At 36.9% G+C, this 23,670-nt stretch overlaps 1 protein-coding gene across 2 annotated transcripts in view; it reads right to left on the bottom strand.

The window, feature by feature from the left end:
- Window positions 1-1,857: 1,857 nt before the first annotated feature.
- HIF1A (hypoxia inducible factor 1 subunit alpha) overlaps window positions 1,858-23,670 on the bottom strand; it is a 34,166-nt gene continuing 12,353 nt past the window's right edge. For both annotated transcript variants that reach the window (XM_074908830.1, XM_074908829.1), the window contains exons 2-15: window positions 20,719-20,909; window positions 19,618-19,763; window positions 19,432-19,516; window positions 16,542-16,654; window positions 15,279-15,481; window positions 13,950-14,056; window positions 13,619-13,766; window positions 12,478-12,698; window positions 12,011-12,291; window positions 11,378-11,500; window positions 10,762-11,156; window positions 9,811-9,919; window positions 6,930-7,056; window positions 1,858-6,765 (exon numbers count right to left, since the gene is read on the bottom strand). In XM_074908830.1, coding sequence (XP_074764931.1) covers window positions 6,614-6,765; window positions 6,930-7,056; window positions 9,811-9,919; window positions 10,762-11,156; window positions 11,378-11,500; window positions 12,011-12,291; window positions 12,478-12,698; window positions 13,619-13,766; window positions 13,950-14,056; window positions 15,279-15,481; window positions 16,542-16,654; window positions 19,432-19,516; window positions 19,618-19,763; window positions 20,719-20,909 — 2,401 coding nt within the window. In that variant the 3' untranslated portion in view covers window positions 1,858-6,613. The remainder of the gene's footprint in view (window positions 6,766-6,929; window positions 7,057-9,810; window positions 9,920-10,761; window positions 11,157-11,377; window positions 11,501-12,010; window positions 12,292-12,477; window positions 12,699-13,618; window positions 13,767-13,949; window positions 14,057-15,278; window positions 15,482-16,541; window positions 16,655-19,431; window positions 19,517-19,617; window positions 19,764-20,718; window positions 20,910-23,670) is intronic.

Below are 23,670 nucleotides of genomic sequence, written 5' to 3'. Positions count from 1 at the left end.
TACTAATTTTGAAACGGAATGCTGTTGGGAAAACAGTGTACTCCCCTCCCCCCAATGGACTTAAAGATGCAAAGGACAAGCAAGTTAATAACTGACACATCATGGAGCCAGTTCATCATTACTTACAGGTCAAGCCAAGCCGTACTTAGTTACACGAGTTAATTTAAAAGGAACAGAGGAGCTTGGCTCTGGACTGATGGTCGAATTTGTAAGGCTCGAGTGTGTTTTCTGGTTTTTATATTTTGAGCGTGCAGTGAATGATGTGATTTCTCAGAGATGGTGTTTCAAGAATGCTAGATGAAAATATCATTTTTTCTAAGGCAGATGGGGCTCCGTGTCATGATACTTCCATTGTGTAAGATGATGTAAAATGTAGTGAGGATGAGGCTGCTGTGCCCGTATGTTAACATGTGCCAAGTCTCCTTGCAGAAAATTTGACTGTGTAATGAATGAAAATACAGAGGAAAAAAAAAAAATGCAACAGGGTCTCTTAGTAGAATTCCCCTTCTGTGGTGTATCCAGTGAAATAGAGTCAATTTTTAGGCTAATTAATACTCTAATCTTCTTGATAAATTGTGTGTTTTCATCTAGTGCGCCTTCAGATTTTTCATTAGTATATTTTAATTCTTAGTAGACTACCTTCCAAATGGAAAAAAAAAAAAAAAAGAATGGCGTAAGGAAGAGTATGGTGGTTACTGTATCTTTTTTGTATTTTTAACCCCTAAACAAAAGAATGAAGTCCTGTTTGCCCTATTTAAATTGAAAGTTAAAAAGCCATTTATCCTGCAGATATAAATGACAGGGTTCTCCAGTTGCACATGGCACAAGACAACTTTTTAAAAAAACAAAAAAGAGGTTGTATGATTGTATTAGAACACATTCTCAAATTTAAAACAGGAAAATAAATGTTTTAATGGATTTTCATGAAAATAAACTATGGATATCTTTTATTAAATACCGTATTCAAACTTCCGTATGTACAAACTTATCACTAACACCAAATAACACGATCATACTCTATGATGACAGCACTTGCACATGCCTTCTGCTTTCAGGCTTCCCAACCAACAAAAAACATTGCAAAAGATTTTTAATCTATGCAATAGGAAGAGACATTGATTTAACAAGACAGCAAGTCACAAGTTCTTGTCAAGTTACTTGCACATACTGAGAGCAACTGAAATCACCTGGAGACATCATCTTGGATTCAAACTAGTTTCTGTTTTGCTACTAAGGACATTCTTGATGTGATTACTCAAAGAGGTTTCATAAGAGTTCTCTCAGCCCCTGGCTCCATATCTGTTGCTCTCTTCTCTTTAGCTTCCCCCAGGAAAACCTACACCATCCCTAATGTCTGACTCCTTACATTGTATGCTTAACCTCTTTGTTCATGCAAGTAGTCTAGTTAATTCAGGGAGAATAACCATTGTGTCTAACGTGAACAGAGTTCAGCTGTAAGGGCAAGATGAAATTTATACAGGCTTTTGGAAAACAGACCACATCTATGCTTAGTGTCAAAGTTTGACTTCAGAAGCAGGCAAGTCAGACCTCAAACATGCAAAGTGTATCAGTTATGCTGCATAGTGGTTATTTAGTTCACTTCAAAAAATGGTTTTGCCACCAGCCATCTCCATCTTTTAGAACATAATCTTCACTGTGAGGGTGGTGGACCTCTGGTTGTGGCTGCCCCCCCCCCAGCAGTGTTCAAGGCCAGGTTGGACGGGGCTTTGAGCAACCTGGGCTAGTGGAAGGTGTCCCTGCCCGTGGCTGGGGGTTGGGGCTGGATGATCTTTAAGGTCCCTTCCATTCTATGAACAAAGGTAACAGATAAAACAGAAAGGTCACAGATGTCACAAATTAGAAACAAACCCTCTCTTTTATTGAATCTTTTACTGTTACACAATCAAAAAGAAATACAGTCACAAGTATGTCAAAATGTTTAAAGAGAAATATCAATTGCAATACGTTGTACTTGGTTCCAAAAAAAAAAAAAGTCCATTAAAATATACCACTTCTTAATGAATACTGCTATTATTCACAAAATCTACCATACTGTATAAATCCAGTAGCAAACTCTTTAACTTTTGGTAACTTGGCAAGCCTTGATCAAGGTAAACAGGGAAGCAGAAGGAAAATGACAACTCATTTCTAGAATTTAATCAAAAATCACAGTTCTCCAGAATGGAGTTTCTGAGGGAGTCAAGTGCCTAATTGCTAATGGTATTTTTAATGAAAGCTGGATACCCAACTCACATGAATTCCTATGAAAATGGTCTATGAAATGGAAGATATTCCTGGCCTCTGAAATGTTTCTTTTCATGCTGGACAAACACGGTTTGAATAATGTGCGTAAGTGCAGTGACATTTGAGTGAGACATATTCTGTTTGGCAGCAGCTAATCAGCAGGGATGGGAGCAGATGGCTGACCTTGGGCTTGTCCAGCCTGGTTGACAGTGGTAGGGTACTCACAACTCCCAGCTTCCACAGCACCATTTGCAAAGGAAAGCAGTGTAATGGGTAAGAAAGTTTGCCAACTGATAGGGGTGAAACACCCCACCTTTCTGCCTTTAGGTCCCCTTCTTTAGCTGTTTAATTAAACAGATTTTTAAAGAAAAATTACTATTAAATATGGGGTAATTTAACCTGTAATCAGACTTTTTTGATCCTACAGCTGTATTTCATGGGAAGCAGAGCTGATCAATTAATCAAAAATAAACTCTGAAGTCTTTAAATTCTTACCAGTGTTATGTGCAAAGTTTTAATTGTTCTTTCTGGCCTTCATCTGCAATTCTTTCCTTCTATAATTACTTTGATGTCTGTGCACAGACACACAGGAAAGGAAACTTAGTAGTAGATTGAAAACCTTTGGGTGAAACAAACAAAAATAAACATAGTCCAAGCTTATCTCGGTACATGAGAGCAAGGTATGTTAGAAGGGTGTAATTTGGACTCCAGGCTACCTTAATTTACTCAGTATGTTACACCCGAGATCAAGTTACTGGACAGCAGACTTCAGTGACTTCTTGGGAGCTACAGCTGTCGTTACATATAACTACTTTCAAGTAAAGGAATGATATCATATATACTAGTTTTAAAATTCCTTTACCTTTTAACAAAACCATCACTGCTGTTGATAAAAACATCAATTAGAATTCATATGTAAAAAATAATTGTGCTATGCCACGAAGAAAGCATGGCTTGACTACTGCTGAAGTTACAATAATCTTCTGGAAGTTTTGTTATTCTCCTCAGTTTATCATTTCCACATAGTCGAGCATATTTCCTATGCAGAAAGAAACACTGTATCTACCTATAGTTTCCTCTTTACTACTGGTGAAGAATAAATGCTCTAGGGTAATACCTCAACATCTTAAAATGTACTTGTCAGCGAAGAAATTACTCAAAAATCACTAAAGAAACATTTAGAAAGTAACGTGTTCTAGAAGTTTGTCCTCCAAAGTAGATTTAAAATCAGGATGTGTATTCCAACAGTCTTAAAAGAAAAAAGTAAAACACAAACAGGAAAAAGCAGCTAAAGGCATACATCTACATTTTGCAAACTCACATCTGCATTTAGCAAAGACTTTACAAGGCCAGAGCAACTACTGTTACTTTTCCATGCTTTCTTCAGTATCTCTAGGAGGTTTGGTGGGGGGGTTTTGGTTTGGTTTTTTCCCTAGAGTAAACCAATACAGCTACTGCAGTGCATGCCATTAATTGCTTGTTTCAGTCACTTTTACCAGGACAGGGAACAAAATACTATGCCTTGTTATTATGTACAATAACAAATATGAAAGTTGGGGAGATTCTTAGATGAAACATAGCTCATTTAAATCCACAGCTGCTGTCATTAAGACTAGAGATAATTCCAGCAGGCTCATAACCATAAATCATGTGGGTCACTTAAGTCTTCCTTCTCTTTTTAACATGGATTTTTCTCTGTGGAAATTTACTGCCCTCTTAAAGTACACTGAAGAGGTCCTGACACATCCAAACCAGTCAGGGTCCTCCAAAATAAGGTCAAGAGAGTAGCAGAACAACATCAAGCAAGATGGTACAAAGTGTCTCTTGGGAGATGAGAAGGGATAACCCACCAGGCCAGCAAGAACAGCAGAACACACCTGTACCTTTCACATGTCTGGGAGACTCTCCTCACTATCTCACAGAAGCATCATGTCAATCCATGCAGACCTAAGCATAAGGGGTGCCCCTAACAGCTGGTGCTTTACCTGAGCCTTCAGCAACTTCACTATTAAACCTTTTAACTGCTGACAGAGAAAAAAATGCCATGATAAGAATGTCATCCAGGAGACCTCATACAGGAGGCATGCAGTAGCTCTGCTGCTTTTATCTAGAGAACTTCATAAGCTTTGTACACTTAAAGGCCATGCTAAAAAACTTTAATATTCAGTACCAGCTGTATATATTCAAAGTGTTCTCTGCACAAAGCTACAACTCTGGCCTAGCACACCTAGACACTTTCTTCTCTCTTTGTGCAACTTATACTCAAACTTTAAGAATTATGCAACCATCTTCTGCTACACCAGTGCCTTAACTGTTTTTCAGTTGGTAGCTAATAGTCTCCATTTAGTTTTATATAGTTATATCAGTTTGAAAAGTGCTCATCTCAGTGAAACGGTAACAATTTTAGAAAACTTGTTAATCTTATGTGCCATTATATTGATCTTAAAAGACTCAAGAGTCTAATGAAACCAAAGTTTCCAAAATAAAACCAAAATAATTCTTGTGACACTCCACATTTGATTTCCTACATCAAGATAAGTTTTTTTAAATAGTTTGAAGAACACACAAAATATCTTGACCTCATTTACACATTACAAGGTTGTATCAGTGGCATTGTGTTTTACGACAGCGAAATGAGAAAAGTCACCTAGTCAAAGTTACTGAGTCAACAGCACAAGAATATAGAACAAGCTTTATCATCAAGCACCAGCTTAATTTTTAAATCATGCAGTTTTGTGATAAAAATCCATCTTGAGTTCATCACTCCTGTGAATTTTACTTTTTCCTGCTTTCCAATGTTACCTTGATAAAGCTTCCAGAGACAAGACTTTAAGCTGTTCATAAGGAAGAATCTTTCCACTCCAAAGTAACACAAATATGCTGTCTCCTCACTTTCAAGTTTGCTAACTGGTGTGATAACAGATTTAAAAGTTTAACATCTTTGGCGAGCGGTAGTACAACACTGTCTAGGAGACTTCAGTACTGAATAGGCTCAAATAATTAACGTGGAGATGTTACAATCAAAATAAGGAAGCAGTGATTTCCAATCAACTCTAAGTTAAAAAGGGAACACGGATGAACAATAACCACTAACAAAAATATAAATTATCTCATTTCTCTCAGATAACACACTCCCCAAGGGGGCCTGGTCCACATATAGTTTATTGATGTAAGAAAACAATACAGTTAGTGTTAGATCCAACCACAAAGAGCAAAAGAATGAGTGAATGAAGGTTTTGTACAGTACATATAGGAAAATAAGATGTTTGTGACAACTATATATTTCTAAATAAAAAGGCTTCTAAATATATTCAAGTTACTGAAATCTACATGAAAACATATGGATGTTAATAGCAACAAGGTGCATAAAACCAAAACATCAAAATATTGAGCAACTCAATGATGTACTAGATAAAACTTTGCTAACAATGCAAGATGTTTTACAATCTGCTTGAAATATCACCTATACCACACAGGGTAAGCTGAACATTTAAATTTAAGATCATACACAATATTAGCATTAACTTCAACAACTACAGGCAGGGAATTTTTTTTTTAAGCTGGCAAAGTGACTACTTTAAGAACATCAATCTCTCTCTAAATTGAGAACGTATCCAAATAAAATGCTGCTAGCCCTTTCCAGATAAAGCCTTTCCTTTGACTAACCACACTCATTTAAGTCAAAAGCATAAGACAGCATTTAAGAACAATTTATATTACAACGTGACTAAAATAATGACATAATCCAGGTTTAAACATGATTTCATAAGCGAACAAAAGATTCTTCTTAAAAACTAGTTTTTATAAATGCAGAATATATTGCATGAGGAACTGCTGGTATTTTTTAAGAAAATATATTGTGCGATTGTGGCTACAATGCACTGCTGCAAAGCATTGTTGTTTCTTATAAAAACTATTAAAAAAAAAACCTTATTTGAACATAAAGAGCAAGAGAGCACAAGTCTTCCAACTACCTATGAAAAGCAGGATGGAAGTATTGCCAGTTTTTCCTGTGTTGACATTTTACTCATGATAAGTTTTGGTGACCAACTCCCCAGCCAAAAAATAAATATTTTTTTAAAATTAGGTGCATATTTCAAAGCTGCTATTGCAAGTGTGTTTTAAATGTAATGGACTTAAAAGTGTATGTACCAAAGAATTATAAAAATGCACTGTAGTTTGAGTTATTGTTACATAAAGAACATATTAAAAAGACTGTCAAAATAAGTAGAAAGGGGATCAAAACTGAACTAACTGAATTAGTGCAGTACTGTAGCCAGGCTTCTAAAATCAGATATAGAAAATATAAATAGACTGCTTTAGGTGATGATTCACCAGTGTCCAAAAAAGGAACAAGTATTGTGAAAGCTCAGTTAACTTGATCCAGAGCTCTGAGCAATTCTTCCCCCTGTAGCAGGTTTCTGTTGCCTTGTATGGGAGCGTTTACTTCGCAATCATAACTCGTGAGTTGGGGTAGTCCACTTTCATCCATCGACTGCCCTAGAAGTTTACTTGCTATGTCTAAAGAGGGAGGGGAAGGAGAAAAAGCACACTTTATTCACCATGCTTAACCTTTCCTCCAAAATTGTTCATAAAGGAAGTAAGTTTGGATGTTGTTGTCACTCTGTTCTCTCTTTCACACAGCCCTCTCCACCCCCCTCTACATATTAAAAGAAGATACTAACCAGTTGATAGTAGAATGATTGTCTTTTGCTCCACTCCATTATGACCATTTGTTTTGCATCCCTTTACACGTTTCCAAGCAAGTGATGCATTTCCTCCACGGTCACCTGTCTGCTGGAATAAAGACCCCTAGAAAGAAAGAAAATAAATCTTCTTTATTGAATACTGTATCCTTCTAGCCCTCCACATCCCTCTTCCAAGCTAACAATTCCTGTCACTAATCACTGATATAGGCATTGTTACAATTTAAAGCGAACTTCATTCAGATCTTGGGGAGAAAACTATTTCCAAGTACACTGGCCTTGAAAACTATTTAAAAGAAAACTGAATCAAATTAAGACCTTACTTCCCTTACAGAAAACAATTACTGGTTATCATCAGTTACCATGCTTAAGATTAGCATGTACATATACACACCCATTTAATTACCACTGCTCTTGTGTAAGCATCAGGTTTTCACTGAAGTCCTGATGGTTTTCCACACTGGATTTAACAGCGTAGACAGGAGATTCAGAAACCTTGGTAGATTGATTCTATCTAAATTTAAGATGTAAATTCTGCTTGCACTCCCAGTTACTGCCACCAAGCCATCTGACCCAAGACTTGTGGGGAATGCAGTCCTAAGCCATTCTATTGCAGATACGGCTCCTTAGCATATTGTTTTGACAGCAGCATAGAAGATATGGAGATTAGAAAGCTTTTAAGAGCTCCATATAATTAGGATAAGTAAGAAGAAGCTGCCACTGAAACAGATGGGATGGAAGGAAGAAACGCCATCTTAGTACCAAGTTTGCTAGCAAAAGTAGTTGAACCTGCAAAGTTTTGTCTTATTAGTGGTACTGACTTGTAAAAAGAGGAGAAGGTATTTCAGAACACTGCCATTGTCCTGAACACTTAATAAAGAAGATATGTTTTGAGGTTATAAAGCATCCATGCAAGTCAAAAGGACAGTTGTATAATAGAAGCTATAGTTAAACAAGCTGCATTTCATAGTATTGTCAGTCACCTAACATTGTTGATGTTTTTGGGGGGTTTGGTTTTGGCTTTTGGTTGGTTGGTTGTTTTTGTTTTTGTTTTTTTTTCTCCTGTGAATTCAGTACAGACATTCATAATAAGAGAGATATAGCTCCTATCTTTTTCAATGTAATGATTTGTGTCATTATTTTATAATCTTACTATAACACATCTTGCCCTTGTCTAATTCTCCTGTTTTCTAGAAAACTAAAGCAATATTTTACTTTGGTCTTCACTTATTTTCACCCTTTGCAAAGTCCTGCTTCCTTATAGCTAAGCAGCTGTGGCAAGTTTTTGCACAGTCCCAGAATATTATAAGCCTGGGTTTAACATCATTTTTCTTCTGTCCATGTGCAAAGCCTAGTTCATCCTCTCAGAAATCCACTGTGGAGAAAGAAGGCAAACAACAAAAGCACTTGCTTGAAATAACATCCGTAAGACCCAGCTACATTGAAAATTCAGCTTCTGACTGCAGAAACCATCAAAATATTTATCACGCTTTTGTCAGATACCAAAAAAAGAAAAAGGTCTATCAAAAGATGAAGTTTGAACCTATAAGCATTAAAAAAGGCACTAAGCATAGAAGCCTGAACACTATTACAGCAGTTAAATACAGAACTGCTTAAGTTTTGTGTATATAATGACATCCCATGCTATTTTGAATATTTTATTAGCAACAGTATGAGACAGCTGTAGCACCATTGCATGAGAAAGGCATGGAAGGCAATAAAGTTTCTTGCAGAGCTGTGAATTCTCATAGGGCTACTGGAAGCAACAGAAAAACATGCATGAAAGTGCAAAGCATTTAGCAAATTAAAAGAATGTAAGTATGACTTTTTTTAATAGAAGTTTGCTTGCCTCAGAAAAAAATGGGACATATAAAAGCTTTCTCAGCTCTTCTAGAGGAGAACAATGATAAAGACTGTATACAGTTATTTGTCTCATGCCCAAATCAGAATGCAAATACAAGAATAATTCATAGTTCAGAAAAAAAATAATCCTGCACCGTAAGACACGATGGATGACGACACCTAGGAGATTGACCAGAGAAACAAAGAATCTCAAAGGCTACATTACAGTAGAGGACCTACCTGCGTAAAATTTAAGAAGTGGGAATTTGCAATGAAGGCAAGAAAAGAGAGAACCGTACGTAATGGCAAAACTCACAAGATTTAAAAATACTAAAAACTGACAGTAAGAGACAGACTATGGAGCCAAAATACCCTGGTAGAAAATAACAATCTGGCTAGCCCCCAATTAAGTGACACAAATTTAAGAATACCTAAAGAGTTTCTTTTGAATAGCTAGGACAGATGATGATTAGCTACTCAATCATACACACTAAATACTAGAGAGAGTGTGCATGAAATGAAGTGGTAGTAATACACATTTGTGAGGTTATATGAATTTTATTCCCTTATGGTTTAGATGGTCTTGTTATCTGATCAAATAAAAGAATCTCAGACTCAATGGAAAAATGAAAGCATAGATAGAAGCATAAGAACACTAGCTCCAGTATTGACAAATACAAAACTGAGTCTGAAATCAAAAGTGAAAGAAATACAGCAATTACAAATTCAAATGTGATGTCTTACATTTGTGCATATTCTACTGAAGAACATATATGTTACAAAAGAGTATCTTCTACCTAATCAAGAAATGTGCTTGGCTACACAGGGCACTTTTGAAACAGCTGACAGTAAAAGAACTAATCTCCATATATGTGGGAATTTCCCAATTGAACAATTATCTCTGATCCCAAGATTCCACTGCATACCAACAGCTAAACTCAGGAGTCTGCACTGGTGCCTCATTTCAGAAATTGCAAGGTTAAAAGTGAATATTTGAAAATGGTAAAACAAAACTCACAATTCCAACTGCCTGAAAAAGTGAACCATCATGTTCCATTTTTCGTTTTCTCTGAGCATTATGCAAAGCTAGCATCTTTGGATTTAGTTCTTCATCCATTGCAGTAGATCTAAGAAAAATTGATTCAGGCTGTTAAGACGTTTCTACTATCCTCAAGCCGTTCTTCTTTTGTGGACACTTATATACAATATCACAGAACTGAATTTATGAACTATACTACTTTTCTTCCATAACTGACTCATTTCAACAATCATTGTCTACGAGCATAACAAATGTTAGCTTTTAATCTTGCTGTGAAGCTCAGAATGAGTTATAACAAAAATTTTAAAGTCTTTGCAGAAAAAAGCATAAAAGTTCAGCAATTCACTTTCAACAGAAAGAAGGGAGGGAAGGGTGAGGAAAAGTCTATTCTGAATATTTCTATGTGCAGGTAAATCTTCTATGTATAAAAAATCTGATGTTGGATTTTGTAGTTTTCCATCATGATAAATATCTAATACATATGCCACAATCCATCATTATGAAAGACGGCTCATTTTAAAAGCAATACATGTAGCACACAGACTGTAGTCACCTCTTACCTCATAACGAAGTGAACAAGAAAAGTACCAGAAATACTGTGTGGGTATAACTGCTTGTAAATTACCTACTGCATTCTTTTAAAAAAGCTGCATGTCAGATACAAGAGCAGAACAAAATTACGAACACAATTTGCATGTAGTAGCTGCCTCTGATGTAAAATGTTTATGTAAAAGCTACTGCAAAATTAATTTTAGAGAAGCTTACTATAAAAAAAGCAAACTCGTTTGAAATGTCCAAATTTAAACGTATCAGTTTCTACTTTGAAGTAGAATGCCAAAGACAACATACAACAGTTGGAAGTACTTAAAAGCATATCATATCTAATTTCTTGAACAGATACTAGAGCTTAAGCTTCTCTTTTAAAAATACCTTTTATTCAGAGTGACTGTTAGCAAACTGGGTGCTCCTGGACAAGATTTTTCCGTCTGATCCAATGTTCCTTTTCCTGCTCTGATTGGAGACGCAGTTCGACTCCTGTTCCCTCCGTAAGGTGATGCTGGGGCACTACTCGTTTCATTCATTATGTGGACAGGAGATGAAGGAACAATTAGTGTCTTCACATCATCCACATGTTCCGTCACTGGTTTTATTTCATCAGCAGTACTTGATGGTGTCTGAGTCTGCTGAAATATGGTAATGGTGGCTGCATTTTGAGAGCCAGAAGAACTGCTTTCCAGTGGAGATAGCTGATCAAAGGATCGCAACTGGAAGTCATCATCCATTGGGATGTAAGGAGCCAACATCTCCAAATCTAAATCAGTTTCCTGAAAAAGACAAGAGTCAAGAATTAGAAATATGTAAGAACATCTCCGCTATGGCTTCATTAAGGCTATTCTTTTTACCAAATCCTTACAATATTTTTTTGCAGTTTAATGAAAATACTACATAGAAGAGGAAGGAAGTTCCTGAAGACATTTTAAGAGAAAGAGAAGCACATTGAGAATAAGTACTAAGATGATACAAAATTTTAAGTTATGTACATTACCTGAGTAGAGAATGGATTTTTTGCTTCTGTATCTATTGCAAAGAGTTTCTCCACTAATTCCAGTTTGAATTCATTAGCCATATCATTATCCACATCAAAGCAGTAGTCATTGGGACTACTGGGCTGTGAAAACATTTTGAGCGCAGTTTTAATTTTCTGTCATTACATTGTTTTGCATTGTATCTACAGATTCTCTGAAAAATGTTCTAATGTAAAAACTAATTCCAAGCTATAGTTGCACAAAATTAAAAAAAGGAAAACACATTTATCGGTATACATTCAAATTCACCCCCCTTGGGAAGCACACAATTAGCTGGAACCTGGAAGTAGCCTCTACAGTAATTTACTGGAACTAATTTGCTGTTTAGAGAAGTTGTCTCAACCATTCTTTTCTAGAAAGACCAATCCCAAGCTGCTCTTATTTCTATCAGGTGGTTTTGCATGCATCTGTAAAACTCACTTTAATGAAAACATATTTCTCAGTGTGAGATCCTCAGATCATGGCATAAGCTTAGGTCACAACATAGAAATAATTTTCAATTCCTGTCTTGGCTGCATCCTTAACCAGATTTGCTCCACAAACCCAACAGCACACACATTTTAATGACAGCACATCCAAATTATGTAACTAACCTCAGGCGAACTTTGGCTGGTACTTGCATCAGAAGGGCTGGTCGGTTGCTCTTGCACCTGAGGCATGGTAAAAGAAAGTTCGAGTGGCTCTGTGTTTGGCTCCAGCTTTGATACAACTTCTCTATTGAGTGCAGGATCAGCATTGCTACGAAGTGGCTTCGTAGTTTCAGAGGCAGGTAATGGGGACATTGCCATATTTATATTCTGCAATTTCTCACTGGATGAGGGGAGCATTACATCATTATACAAAGGAACTTCATCACATTGATGTTCATCAGACTCTATAAAAATTAAAAGAAACCATCAACCTAAGTAACAATACTGTGCGTGTCTATGGACCTCATTAAATTTAAACAGCAGCTGAAATACCACTAGGCAAGTGATACTGGGAGAATATTTTTCAAAGTTTACTGTAAAATACTAAACTTTACTAATTAGCATGCTCTCCAATTTAAATGCACACCCACCATTACTGCTGAAATCTAGAGAGATAATTGTGTCTCCAGCAGCTGGGGCCAACACAGTTAAAGCATCTGGTTCCTGTTTAAGTTTTTCAAATAGGTTGTTGGTATCATCCAGGTCATCTTTACTAAATATTTTGGTCATTTTCATATCAGGAGACTCCACTGGTTTCAGCATACACTCAGTTTGTCCAAGGGAAAAAATCAAGTCCTTCTGAACAATTCCACTGTCAGACAGAGAGGAAGATGACTGTTAAAGAACAGCTAAAATGAATAAATTCAGGCTTAACAGTTTCATAAATTGGAAAAAAAAAACCACACAAAAAAAATCCCAAACAAGAACAACCAACATCCCCAAAACACCACACCACAGAGTTATGAGGGTAGGAGCTTTAAGAATTGTATTTTTCTTACTCATTCTTTCCTCAAATATAATAGACAAAGCAAGCACTAATTGTGGTGCCATCAAAAAGGCTGCAAAAGCAAACATGTTTTTCTGAAAGCATTGAGAAAGAAAGATAAACAAAAAAAGAAAGTTTGGTATTTCCTAAAACACCTTCTTTGTTTTAAATGAATGCACAATATGTTGATAGATTGATACTGGTACATTCACTCAAGTTTTGAAAAAATAATTCAGGACTATTATACAACTGCACAAAAGTCAACAAGTCTGCCTTCAGTAGAAGCTTTCAATTAAAAAAGGCATTTTAAGGAATAAAAAAATAAACAGGATTAAGACAGACACCATCACTACTGCTCTGACTCCATGACTAATAGTTATTAGCAAAATTAACTGCTTCAGACTGCAGACAGAGATGAGAGAGTTGTCTAGAATGCACATAAATTCTCAAATGCTTCCATTGTGATAGTACAGAGGAGGCTGGCCCTACACTTTTGTCTGCAGAGATCTTCCTACTGACATCGCTAGATCAAAAAAGTGTTTTGTTTTCAAACACAACGCATAATCCTAGGACTGGTGGTATTCTAAGCAAAATTTCATTGGTAGGAAATAGTAACATCACAACATATTCAACAGGGGATCACATTCTCAGCAAGCTGGAAAAAAAAAAAGATGTGGTGCCATCAGAATCTGACTTTGTCTTCAATAAAAATGATGACAAAGAATAGCGACGTACGCTCAACTTACCTCAACACATAGTTTACACACACTATGCACTGTGGCTGAGAATTCTTAGTGTTGTATATAACAGTTGCTTGAGTTTCAACCCAGACATAGCCACCTTGTTTAGCAAGCATTCTGTACTGTCCTGTTGTCACCTGCCCTTTTGTGAACACTAAAAGCAGAAAGAACACCAAGTTTAATTACAGGCAGAAAAAACATAAACCATTTAAGATAAGTATTCACTGCAGATTTGTATCTGCAATTAAAAGAAAGCCCTCGTTCTTCTGTTGCTTTTCCCCGGTGCTGTATCTCATCTCTTGTAGTTAGAGGGCTTTAAATCCATCTTTTCACTTACTGTCGTGGTGTGTTTTGGTCAGATGATCAGAATCCAGCGCATGATAGTACTCATAGATCGAGCGACCCAAGAGTTCCTCTGGCTCATACCCCATCAACTCTGTAATTCTTTAAGACAAGTGAAAAAATTGCTAAGTAAAAGCAGACATGGACTAGCACAAATACTAGAGCATTTGGATGCTTGCACATCTAGAAAAATCCTATGAGTCCCTTCCATACACACTAGCAGCAATTTTGGTTTACTGCAAGTTTTCATTTTGAAATAAATTGCTATTTTTTATACTTCTTTTTAAAAAATAATAAAATAACAAAGATAAGCTTCAACAGTTTTAAACCTACAACTAAGAGAAGTAGGACTCAGATTTATTCTTCCCACTCAACCACTGCCAATTTTTCCAGAAAACAGTATTTTCTTCAGCCCCTAGAGGGCAGTGCTAACCAAGGGAATGCATTTATTTTGCCCTATTCTCCATGCAGAAAATGACCAAATAAGTACCTTTCGTGGGACACCAGCAGTCCTAGAAAGGTAGTTACTGCAGAGGGTGGAAAATAACCTGCACTAACATCTCTTTGCATGTAGCTGCAGCAACTAATTCGAAGTTCGTTTTTGTTACAAAAAAAAAAAAAGGAAACAGTAACAAATAATACGCAATTAAAAACACAAAAAAACACCCAAACAACAAAAATCTCAGGCCAATTATTTCCTTCGCTTCTGGTTTTTCATATTTGTCAAGCTAAGTTTACAAAGTACAGTAAAAGCGTCATGTATTTGCCTACATCCATGATCTGTACCATTACACAAAATCTTATTTTCAATAGCGGATGTATTGCATTGAAAGTACAGCTGAATTTCTGGGGATTTTTTGGACTGGACAGAGCAGAAACTGATCTCCTGAAGACCAGAGAGGGAGGGAAGTGGTAGCAATAAAATGCATCTGACAAGTATTACACACACATTCTTTTTGGTCACCAAAATGCACCACCATCTTTGACAAACCTAAATCCTTTCTGTTTTTTCAGTGTCCAGAAGAATCTTCTCATTTCCATTTAATCACTGCCACTACACTAAAGACCAGTTTGAACAGGCAGTTAACTGCAGGCAAAAGATTTATTCCAAAGTAATAATGCTGCAGATTTAAAAATCTAACTTTTAAAACAAGACATGCTGGCCAGTCAGTAAAAGCCAAAGTATCCCACCGATAATTCTCTTCGCAGATGAATCAAGTTAACAAGTAAGACTATGTAAATGTACAAGGCCCACATTAGCAAACATGTCCCAACCCTGCAAATCCTTCAAATGAATTTTTTTGAAGTACAAAATATATATTACCTTTCATCGCAATAGGAAAATTTCATATCAAGACTGTGACGACTGAGGAACGTTTTACTGTCCAAAGGGACCTCAATGTTTGATGGATGAGGAATAGGTTCACAGATCAACACCAGACACGTCATGGGAGGCTTTTTGTAGCCACAGTGAGTTTGATTACCACATGTGTCATATACACGAATGTGTCCAGTGCAGTGGAGTACCTATGGGAAAGTTGTATTTTATAAAGAGACCAGGTTCTTGTCTGTCAGACAACACAATCATGCCTCCATTAGCACACCCGGAGCAAAGTCCTTCCGCTCCCCACCTGTCATCATAATAGCAACAGAAAGGCAGCAGTGCTTTCAGATGGCTAAAGGAGAGCAGCAGTTCTCCTCACACTACACAGAGTGTGATGAACACACAGGATACCAACTCTTTCTTCTTGGGCACTGGCTGAAGCAACGTTAGACATTTCTGCATTTCTGTGAACGACACTAGTAAGCAATTCCCTCAGTATAAAGTATCTTACTATTTAAATTTAAAAGTTATGGTAATAGTAGCAATATCCATTTTAGATCTTCTGCAGAAGTTATGTGAGAAATCAAATATATTCTTCAAGAAGTTTTGCCTGTTGTGGTTTGGGGTTTTTTTAACCATTCATACGTAGAAATTGTTTACAGACAGCAGCAAAGAAGAAAAAAAGTTGTTTGATCCAGAATAACTAAATTAAGCTATAGGAGAGGATTGTGAGCCATAATACCAGTCGATACAGTAATAGGTTACTTTCTGTCCAAAGGAGAAAATGCATTCACTGCAGAAAGTTACCAGGCTGGGCTCTTTGTTCCAACTGTTGCAAAAGCAATAGCCCAGCAGCTTCAGAAAGAATGATACTGAAGTCCTTCAGAGAGACCCCAACTATCACATTTACAGTGTCAAATCAAAAGAAATCAGGTATCAGCATAAGTGGTGTTGAGTATGTTTTTTCTCAGAGGAGAAGGCTTTATGCAAACGTATTTAGTAATTACAATTTCTACTAAGTAAATTACCTCTAATTTAAAATGGAAAATAAAGAGTTTTGAAAAACTAATTTTAAAACATTGTTTCAGTTACCTCCATGATATATTCAGTATTAAAATTCAGCATATTGAAGCACAATTATTAAATTAGTTAAGTACTTAGTGAAACTCGAGCTCATTACATGAAGTAAAAATGTTGAAACAGTGTTACGACATCTGAAGAGGAAGCTGCCAAACTGCATAAATATTCCTTTGCATTAGTTACCTTCCATGTAGCAGACTTTATATTCACTGTTCTTCCCCTGCTAGTCAGTGTACACTTCATTCTGAGAAAAAAGCTGCGCTCCGTGTTTTGCTCTTTGCCCTTTTTCACAGGACCTAGCAAAAGCAAATAGTAAACCAATTCTTAAGCTCTTGGATCATCTTCCAAAGGCATTTAAAAAATCCACCATGTTATAGAACTCAGACTAGGGGAAGACCCAAAAAATAAATTTAAAAGGTTGATAAACCTAACAACACTTTTCAGAATGAGTTTTACTGTGAGGTAGGCAAAAAACTGAAGTTTCAATGTTTTAAGATCAGTATCATATTTGTAGCCAACTCCACACTCCCAGATTTCAGGAAAAAAGGGGTGGGGAGAAAGACAAACTGATAGAAAATTTATTCTATTTTAAAATTGTAACAGAGGACAAGAAAGGCATATGCAGAATGAGAAGTACTGTTGATGGTTTCCACTGAAATGAATCAGTAACTCACTGTGGGGAGGTTCAAATGAAATACATTTTGGCCCTGTAGTTCTTCGGGACCTCAGTATTTTAAGTTTTTCAATTCAGAATTAACAACTCTGCTGTTCACATGCATCCAAATATTTCCACAGTGATTCACATTCTTAAACACGGACCAAGTTTTTAAACACATTATTAGCATTCTTGAGGGGAAAAAAAAAGCCAAAGAAATCCAAACACAAATTAATATTAGCAGCACTTTTCCAGCCTTACTTGCTAACAGCAGGCTTTAAGTTACGTTTTTGCCTTTACAGGGGAGAACCTTTCAGAGTTGATTACTAGCTAGGCTATTCTGGGCAAAGAAAATGCAAACTGATCCTATCAGGAGAGCTGCAAGCAGCTCACAATGTGTGGAAGGAGGAAATAAAGCACTTAGGATAAGGAGCAGTGGAAGAGCGAGTTTGCCAAGGCGTGCTAAGGAGTGAGGACCAGATCATGGCAGATGGTGGAAGTTTAGAGCGTGTGAGCTTACTTCTGATACAAGTTCATACAATGATTTGCTCTTATCTTCCATAGACAACAGTAGCTATGAAATTCTTCATAGTGGCTTGCACTGCAGCTAGGTTTGACAAAATTCATTAGAAAAATGTTAAAGCTCCTATGCTACATTGTCTATTGCTCCTCACAGAAGCAAAGACTAACAGGGGCAAGCTTACTTTATGCCACATCAAAATGTCCTCAATAAAGGAAGGGAGGAAAAAAGAAAATAAAGCAGAGTTCAGAGAAGCAGCCAAAACTTACCTAATTCAGTATGTTTTTAAAAGAGTTAAACCCATCTATAAATTCAGAGTTGAAGATCACACAATATTATTGTTACCAAGTCCTGATGCTTAAGGCTCTGCTTTAACAAGCAACTGTAAAAGATGAGGCAACATTCTCAAGTCTGATCCACCATGGGACATTATTTTTTAAATCGCCAGCTTTGAAAGTTTTAAAAGCAACTTTGTAAAATCAGAATGCAGTTCAGTTTCTGCCAATCACATTTATATTCATTTGCACCTGTACAATCCCAAAGGGGAGTATTTAATACTCAATTCAAACCCAAAATAATTCCACTGATGTAATACCTGCAGTAGAATGAAACCTGGGAATATTAATAAATAGAAAAATTTACTATTATTACTGTAATTTAGACTTTTGTCTGCCAACTTCATTTGCAAAACAGATTTTGTAATAATGCTTTCCAGACATCTTATTCCAGCCTGGTCAGTTTAGACACACTAGAGTTGGTTTGCATGAAACTCGGTAATATGACATTTTTAACAATAAGCTTTTGCAACAAGACCAGATTTTCACACTGCTTTGATGAAGTTGTTTCCCCAACCCTCAGATGTATTCCAGAAGTGGGGGGGGGGGAAAAGTCTAATTTAACCTTAGAAACACAATTCAATACTAAGGGCAGACAAGTTTAGAAAATGCTTACAAAATCAAAGTCGGTCTATGATATCTTATCAGGTCTCTTCCATTGAATTAAATATCTTGACAACATAAAAGACTTCTGATTTACAGTGCTACACAAAAGCAGAGGTCAGGCTTGGTATTTTATCACTATCTAGATTCAGAGTCCATATAATTTCTGTTTCATCAAACAAGGGTTAAGAAAGGTCAGATTTTAGATTTCTGACAACAGAGTAAAGCAGATTTGTTTGGAGGTACGCAGGCTGCCAAGTCTTTATAGTCATTAAGAAACCTTTAGAAGACATAAAAGCAGTAATTTATGAGCATTTGTAACATTCAAAAGCATACAGAACATGTGAACACAGTGTTCTACTCCCTCAGATGGAAAAAGGAAGAGTTAGAAATCTGTGAAAAATACCAATTTCATGCACCAATTAAAAGGTGCAGAGAAGCATCAATACCAAAGCCCTTTTTCAGACTTTCCCAAGTATTCCCTGAATAGTTTTTCAGTATCCTCAATATAGTATCTTTTTGTGTCTTAAGAATACCATCACAGATTTTGGGAAGAAAGCATATGGTTTTAAGTTGTCCTGTAAAGGCAAGTCAAATACAACTTAACTTCTCCGTATCCTTCTATTCCAATTGCTTGAGATCATTCTCATTCAACCTATCTCTAATCTTATTCCTGTAGGCATGCTAATTCTTTCAACCCTCAATAACTCTGTTTCAGTCATTAATTTTGTTTTAGATTAAAGAATACTAACGAAGTCTCATCCCTTTTATAATTAGGATATTGACAAAACATTCTGGTTGTTTCTGTTGTTAGTATCTCTGAACAAGGTTTATTTTGAGATTCAAGCAGTGAAACATACTAGTTTGTTCTCTCAACACCTTCTTCTGGCAGATATCCAACTGTACTAATGCCAACACGAACTACCCATAAGTAAATTAAATCAATTTTTTCTCTCTCACCATTTCTGTGTGTAAGCATTTCTCTCAGCTCTTCATGATCACATGGATGAGTGAAATCAAATACACTATGCCCCGTCAACTCAAACTGCAAAAAATAAAAGGTATATGTGTGTCTAAGTTTACATACTCAAAAATGTAACAACTTTTACAGATTTGAAACAGTCTTAGAAAGTGTCAGTGTTTCACCTGAGTGAGTCCCATACACTTGTTCACGTTTTCAGACATGTAAATCATGTCCCCATCTTCGGATAGAACCATGACAAATCCATCAAGAGCTTTCAAGTAGAAACAGTTCAGTTCCTTCTCCATTTTGGCCTCTGTCTCCAGCTCACCTACAAGCAGTCACATATTTTTATTTAAGTAAACATCAGCCATTCTTCACTTATCATCAAGAGTGACTTCTGGCACCAGTCTGCAAGGACTCAGTCTTGCAGGACTGTTCAAAACCAATATAATTCACTTAGATAAGTGATCAGTTAAATTCTTCAAGCTCTAGCAATGGTATCACAAATCACAGAAAAATCAGTGAGGTTAACCCTCTGTGCTTTCATGTCTAAAGCAATAAAACTTCCACCTTAAGGAAGAAGTCTACATAGCAAAAATACTACGATTTATCTCAAAAAGGCACTATAAACTTTTCTCAGGGGCTTCCTAGGAGACATTTCAGAGTAAGGCTACCACAGTCATTCCTTCATATGGTATAGATAGGCATACATGAGTACAAATAACCAGTACAGCATTCATGGCATGCTGTACAGACACTGATTCATAAGCTAACTCAGATACTCCTGCAGCTGCATGGGTAGTGCAACTGCAGACACAGACATATCCTCAGCTAACTTCACCTTCAGTGGAGTATAAATTACAACAAAACTCCTTGCGGTTTATATTAAGGAGAAACACCTACAGTTAGCCACGCCAGCCTTGCACCAACCACCTACATTTTAGTAAAGCACAGTTGGAACAAACAGCTCTCGGGGGAAAAGAGGGTTAACTGAAAGAAAGTAAATTGGGGAGAAGGGGCAAATGAGACTGAAAATGGCACTATGGCTGTGATGAGCCAACTAGGATCATCAGATTAGAAAGGGAAAAACAAAGTCTGTTGAACAGTAGCCATGTTTTTCCTGTGTCATCACCGATAGCCTATTTCTGTTGTAAGGTCTTCCACTTTTCCACAGAAAGTATGCAATGATTCATGTATTTAACTGCTGATAGGTTTGAGAAACAGCTTCTTCCTCAATTAACCTCCAGCCCCTTTTTCCAGATTCTGCTACGTTCTTCACTCACCAGCATCTAGCAGCTTTCTCATGCGCAAGTAGCTGATGGTCAGTCTCATAATGGATGCCTTGTCCAGGTGTGCGCTCACGGTGTGGGGCAGGGGCAGCTGATGAGCAAGCTCGTAGAATACTTCTGATTCCTTGCTCCTTCGGCATCGGGCTGCATCTCTTGACTTCTCTTTTCTGCGTTCTGAGCTAATCCTATATAAAACAAAGTTTGGGGTTAATATGAAACAGAGTTCTCTGTGCAAGTTAAATTTGAAACTAAGCTGCCCAGTAGCTAATTAACCAGTTATCAAAGCTGAACAATTTAAAACCTCTGTTTAAAAGTGTAAATATAATTCCGTGTATAGAGTTCTGTCAGAACTAAATCCCAACCCAGAGTCTTCAGCTGTCTGAAGAACTGATCTTGTTATGTACTCAGAACCATGCCTGAAGTGCTTACCTTGTACCTTGACTGCTGCCTCTCTAGCCTCCAAATCCTGCTTCCCTCCTCTTTCCTAAGTCCATTCAAAATACTAACATAAGTAATTTCCAGCTCCATGGCTCCACTAGTAATGTGTATACTCTCCAAGTTCCTCCCTTTCTACCATCCTTACAAAACCCACCTAACAGGTCAGATAAGCAAGGATATTGATTTAACATGAGGTGTCCTGCTTTTTGAGTGATCCAAAAAGTCTCCTTTCCCAGCTCTCTCCAGTATAGTCCCTTCCACAGTCTCCCCTATACTAGAAAACTCTGGCTGTTAAGAAAGTTGCCTCATGCTCCTTCCATTGCCTCTGTTACATTCACCTCCCCTAGGACACATGAAGTAAAGGACAGTTCAACTAACAGCAAGCACTGAAACAACTGGGACTCTGTCAGTTGGTAATACAGACGATTCCCTTTTCCCAGTACCCACATTGGTTCATGTTTGTCTTGTGCATCTGTCACATGAGTTTTGAACTCAGCATTCTGAGACAGGAGGTCCAAATTTTTCTTACATTTGAACTAGAATTCAATGCTGCTTTGGTCCCCAGGGAAATTGTGCCACTGCAGTTAAGGGTGCTTTTATTTTTAAATAGATAATAAAAAAGCATATGGTATTGTTGTCCATTTTTCTTTTTATACATTTATGTCTTCTGAAGGCACCCTATCTTCATTTTGCATACACCTGTGATATAAAAGGCAGTTGCACTAATCTGTAAGAATCCCCTTTTCCCATGGACTTACGAGAAAGTTGTAAAATGTATGCCTATAAACATTGCTTTTATAATTCAAAGTTGCATGCTTTTTAATGTTATCAAAGAGATTAAGTGTCACTAGCTGGAAAAGACAGAAAAACAAACCACTGCATTATTTACTACCAACAGTTTAGGAATTACTTTTTCAAAATTTCACTATACTTAAAAATCACATACTACCACTGCCAAATTCACATCTCTCTGCAGATCTGTGAAAAAGCTCCTTTTAATTAGCACTCATCTTGTGAAAGGTACCACAAATGATAAAGGAAAGCAATTCATGAGCTGATATTGCCTGGGAAATAATGCACCAGATGCAATCTAAGAAGCCAAATATATACCCAAAAGAACACATTTTCAGTCCTTTACCTGATGTGCTTCCCCCAATAGCCAAACACCTGCTTAGTTTGTGCAGAAACATGCAAGCAACAATACTATTAAGACTGACACTGGAAGCATGAATGGCTCAAAAGACGGAATACATTTAGTGAGCTGTGATAAAGACAAAGCAAGCCATCAGAACCTCTTCTACAGTTATCTTCATTTTTTCTAACTTTGTAAGACTGTACAGAATCTCCACCCATCCACAGCCCCACCATCCTCTCCTCCTACCCGCTACCACTGCCAGCAGAAGGAAGTGCTAGAAACTTGGTTTTCAGAGTTGTAAGTTTTGTAAGAGCTAAGAATAGGATTTATCCTTTGGTGGCAAAAGCGAGGCTACAAGATCACAGAAATACTGTTTCTATGTAATGATAAACATTAATAAATCCACATAATAGTAACGGAGATCTTTGGAAAACTAATTTATGGGTATTACAGTTGTAAAAAATTCCGGACATACAATAGTTCTATCAGTTTCTGTGAGCATAAACTCATGTTCCTCAGAAGGGTAGCCTAAAACATCTGATAATATTTCCCATCTCGCAGATTTCTTCACATTCAATTTCCCCATGACAACAGATGTTCCTGCTCTAGTCATGGATATCTTGGTCTGAGAAGCTTGAGGCTCCTGACATACAGGTATATCCGGAAACAGCCATTACAGTAAGTCAGACCTTCAACAATACTGAAAGAATATTTTAGCTATATAATCTGATTGATTAAACATTTCTTACTGAAGATAGGCTTAAAGTACCTTTTCTCTTGGTGGAAAACTAAGTGTGGAGGTAAAAAAAAACAGCTGGATTCTCTCTGTCCTCTTTCTTGGACCACAGATTTCACTGACAAAGGTAACACAATCAATTATACTGCCTTAGGCAGATTCACCTTTATACTTCTGATTTTTCTTTGTCAGCTACTCATTCAAGATCCCTTCACCTGCAGAATGTTTGTCCTACAGTAGAAACTCAAGGGGGAACTACTGGAAGTAATCAGTCTCCATCTGCCTAGATGCCTGCAGTTTTGTCATGGCTTCCTTTTCAACTGCAGACACTTTTAAGTTAAAAACCCCAGGCTTTGGCAATAATGCTGCACACTTAAAGTCTTCAGGTTTGTCAGGCTTGTGTGAATCACAAAGGGCATGTACAGAAGGACAGTGCAAGAGATGAAAATAGATGCTAACCTCAGAAGTTGTGATTTCAGTCCTTTCCCTTGTATTTTCTTTCTGAAAGCCTAATGTTCTGGAAAATATTTCAGCTAGTTTCTAGATTTTTTTTGCCTGGTTTTAGCATGCTTCACAGCAGACATCAACATGAATAGTCAAAACTTCTCACAACTATTGAATTACTAAGTACTGACTG

The sequence above is a fragment of the Athene noctua genome, chromosome 6, assembly GCF_965140245.1.
Source record: "Athene noctua chromosome 6, bAthNoc1.hap1.1, whole genome shotgun sequence".
NCBI lineage: Eukaryota > Metazoa > Chordata > Aves > Strigiformes > Strigidae > Athene > Athene noctua.
The sequence above is the reverse complement of the archived record's forward strand: the minus strand, read 5'-3'. Positions and strand labels throughout refer to the sequence as shown.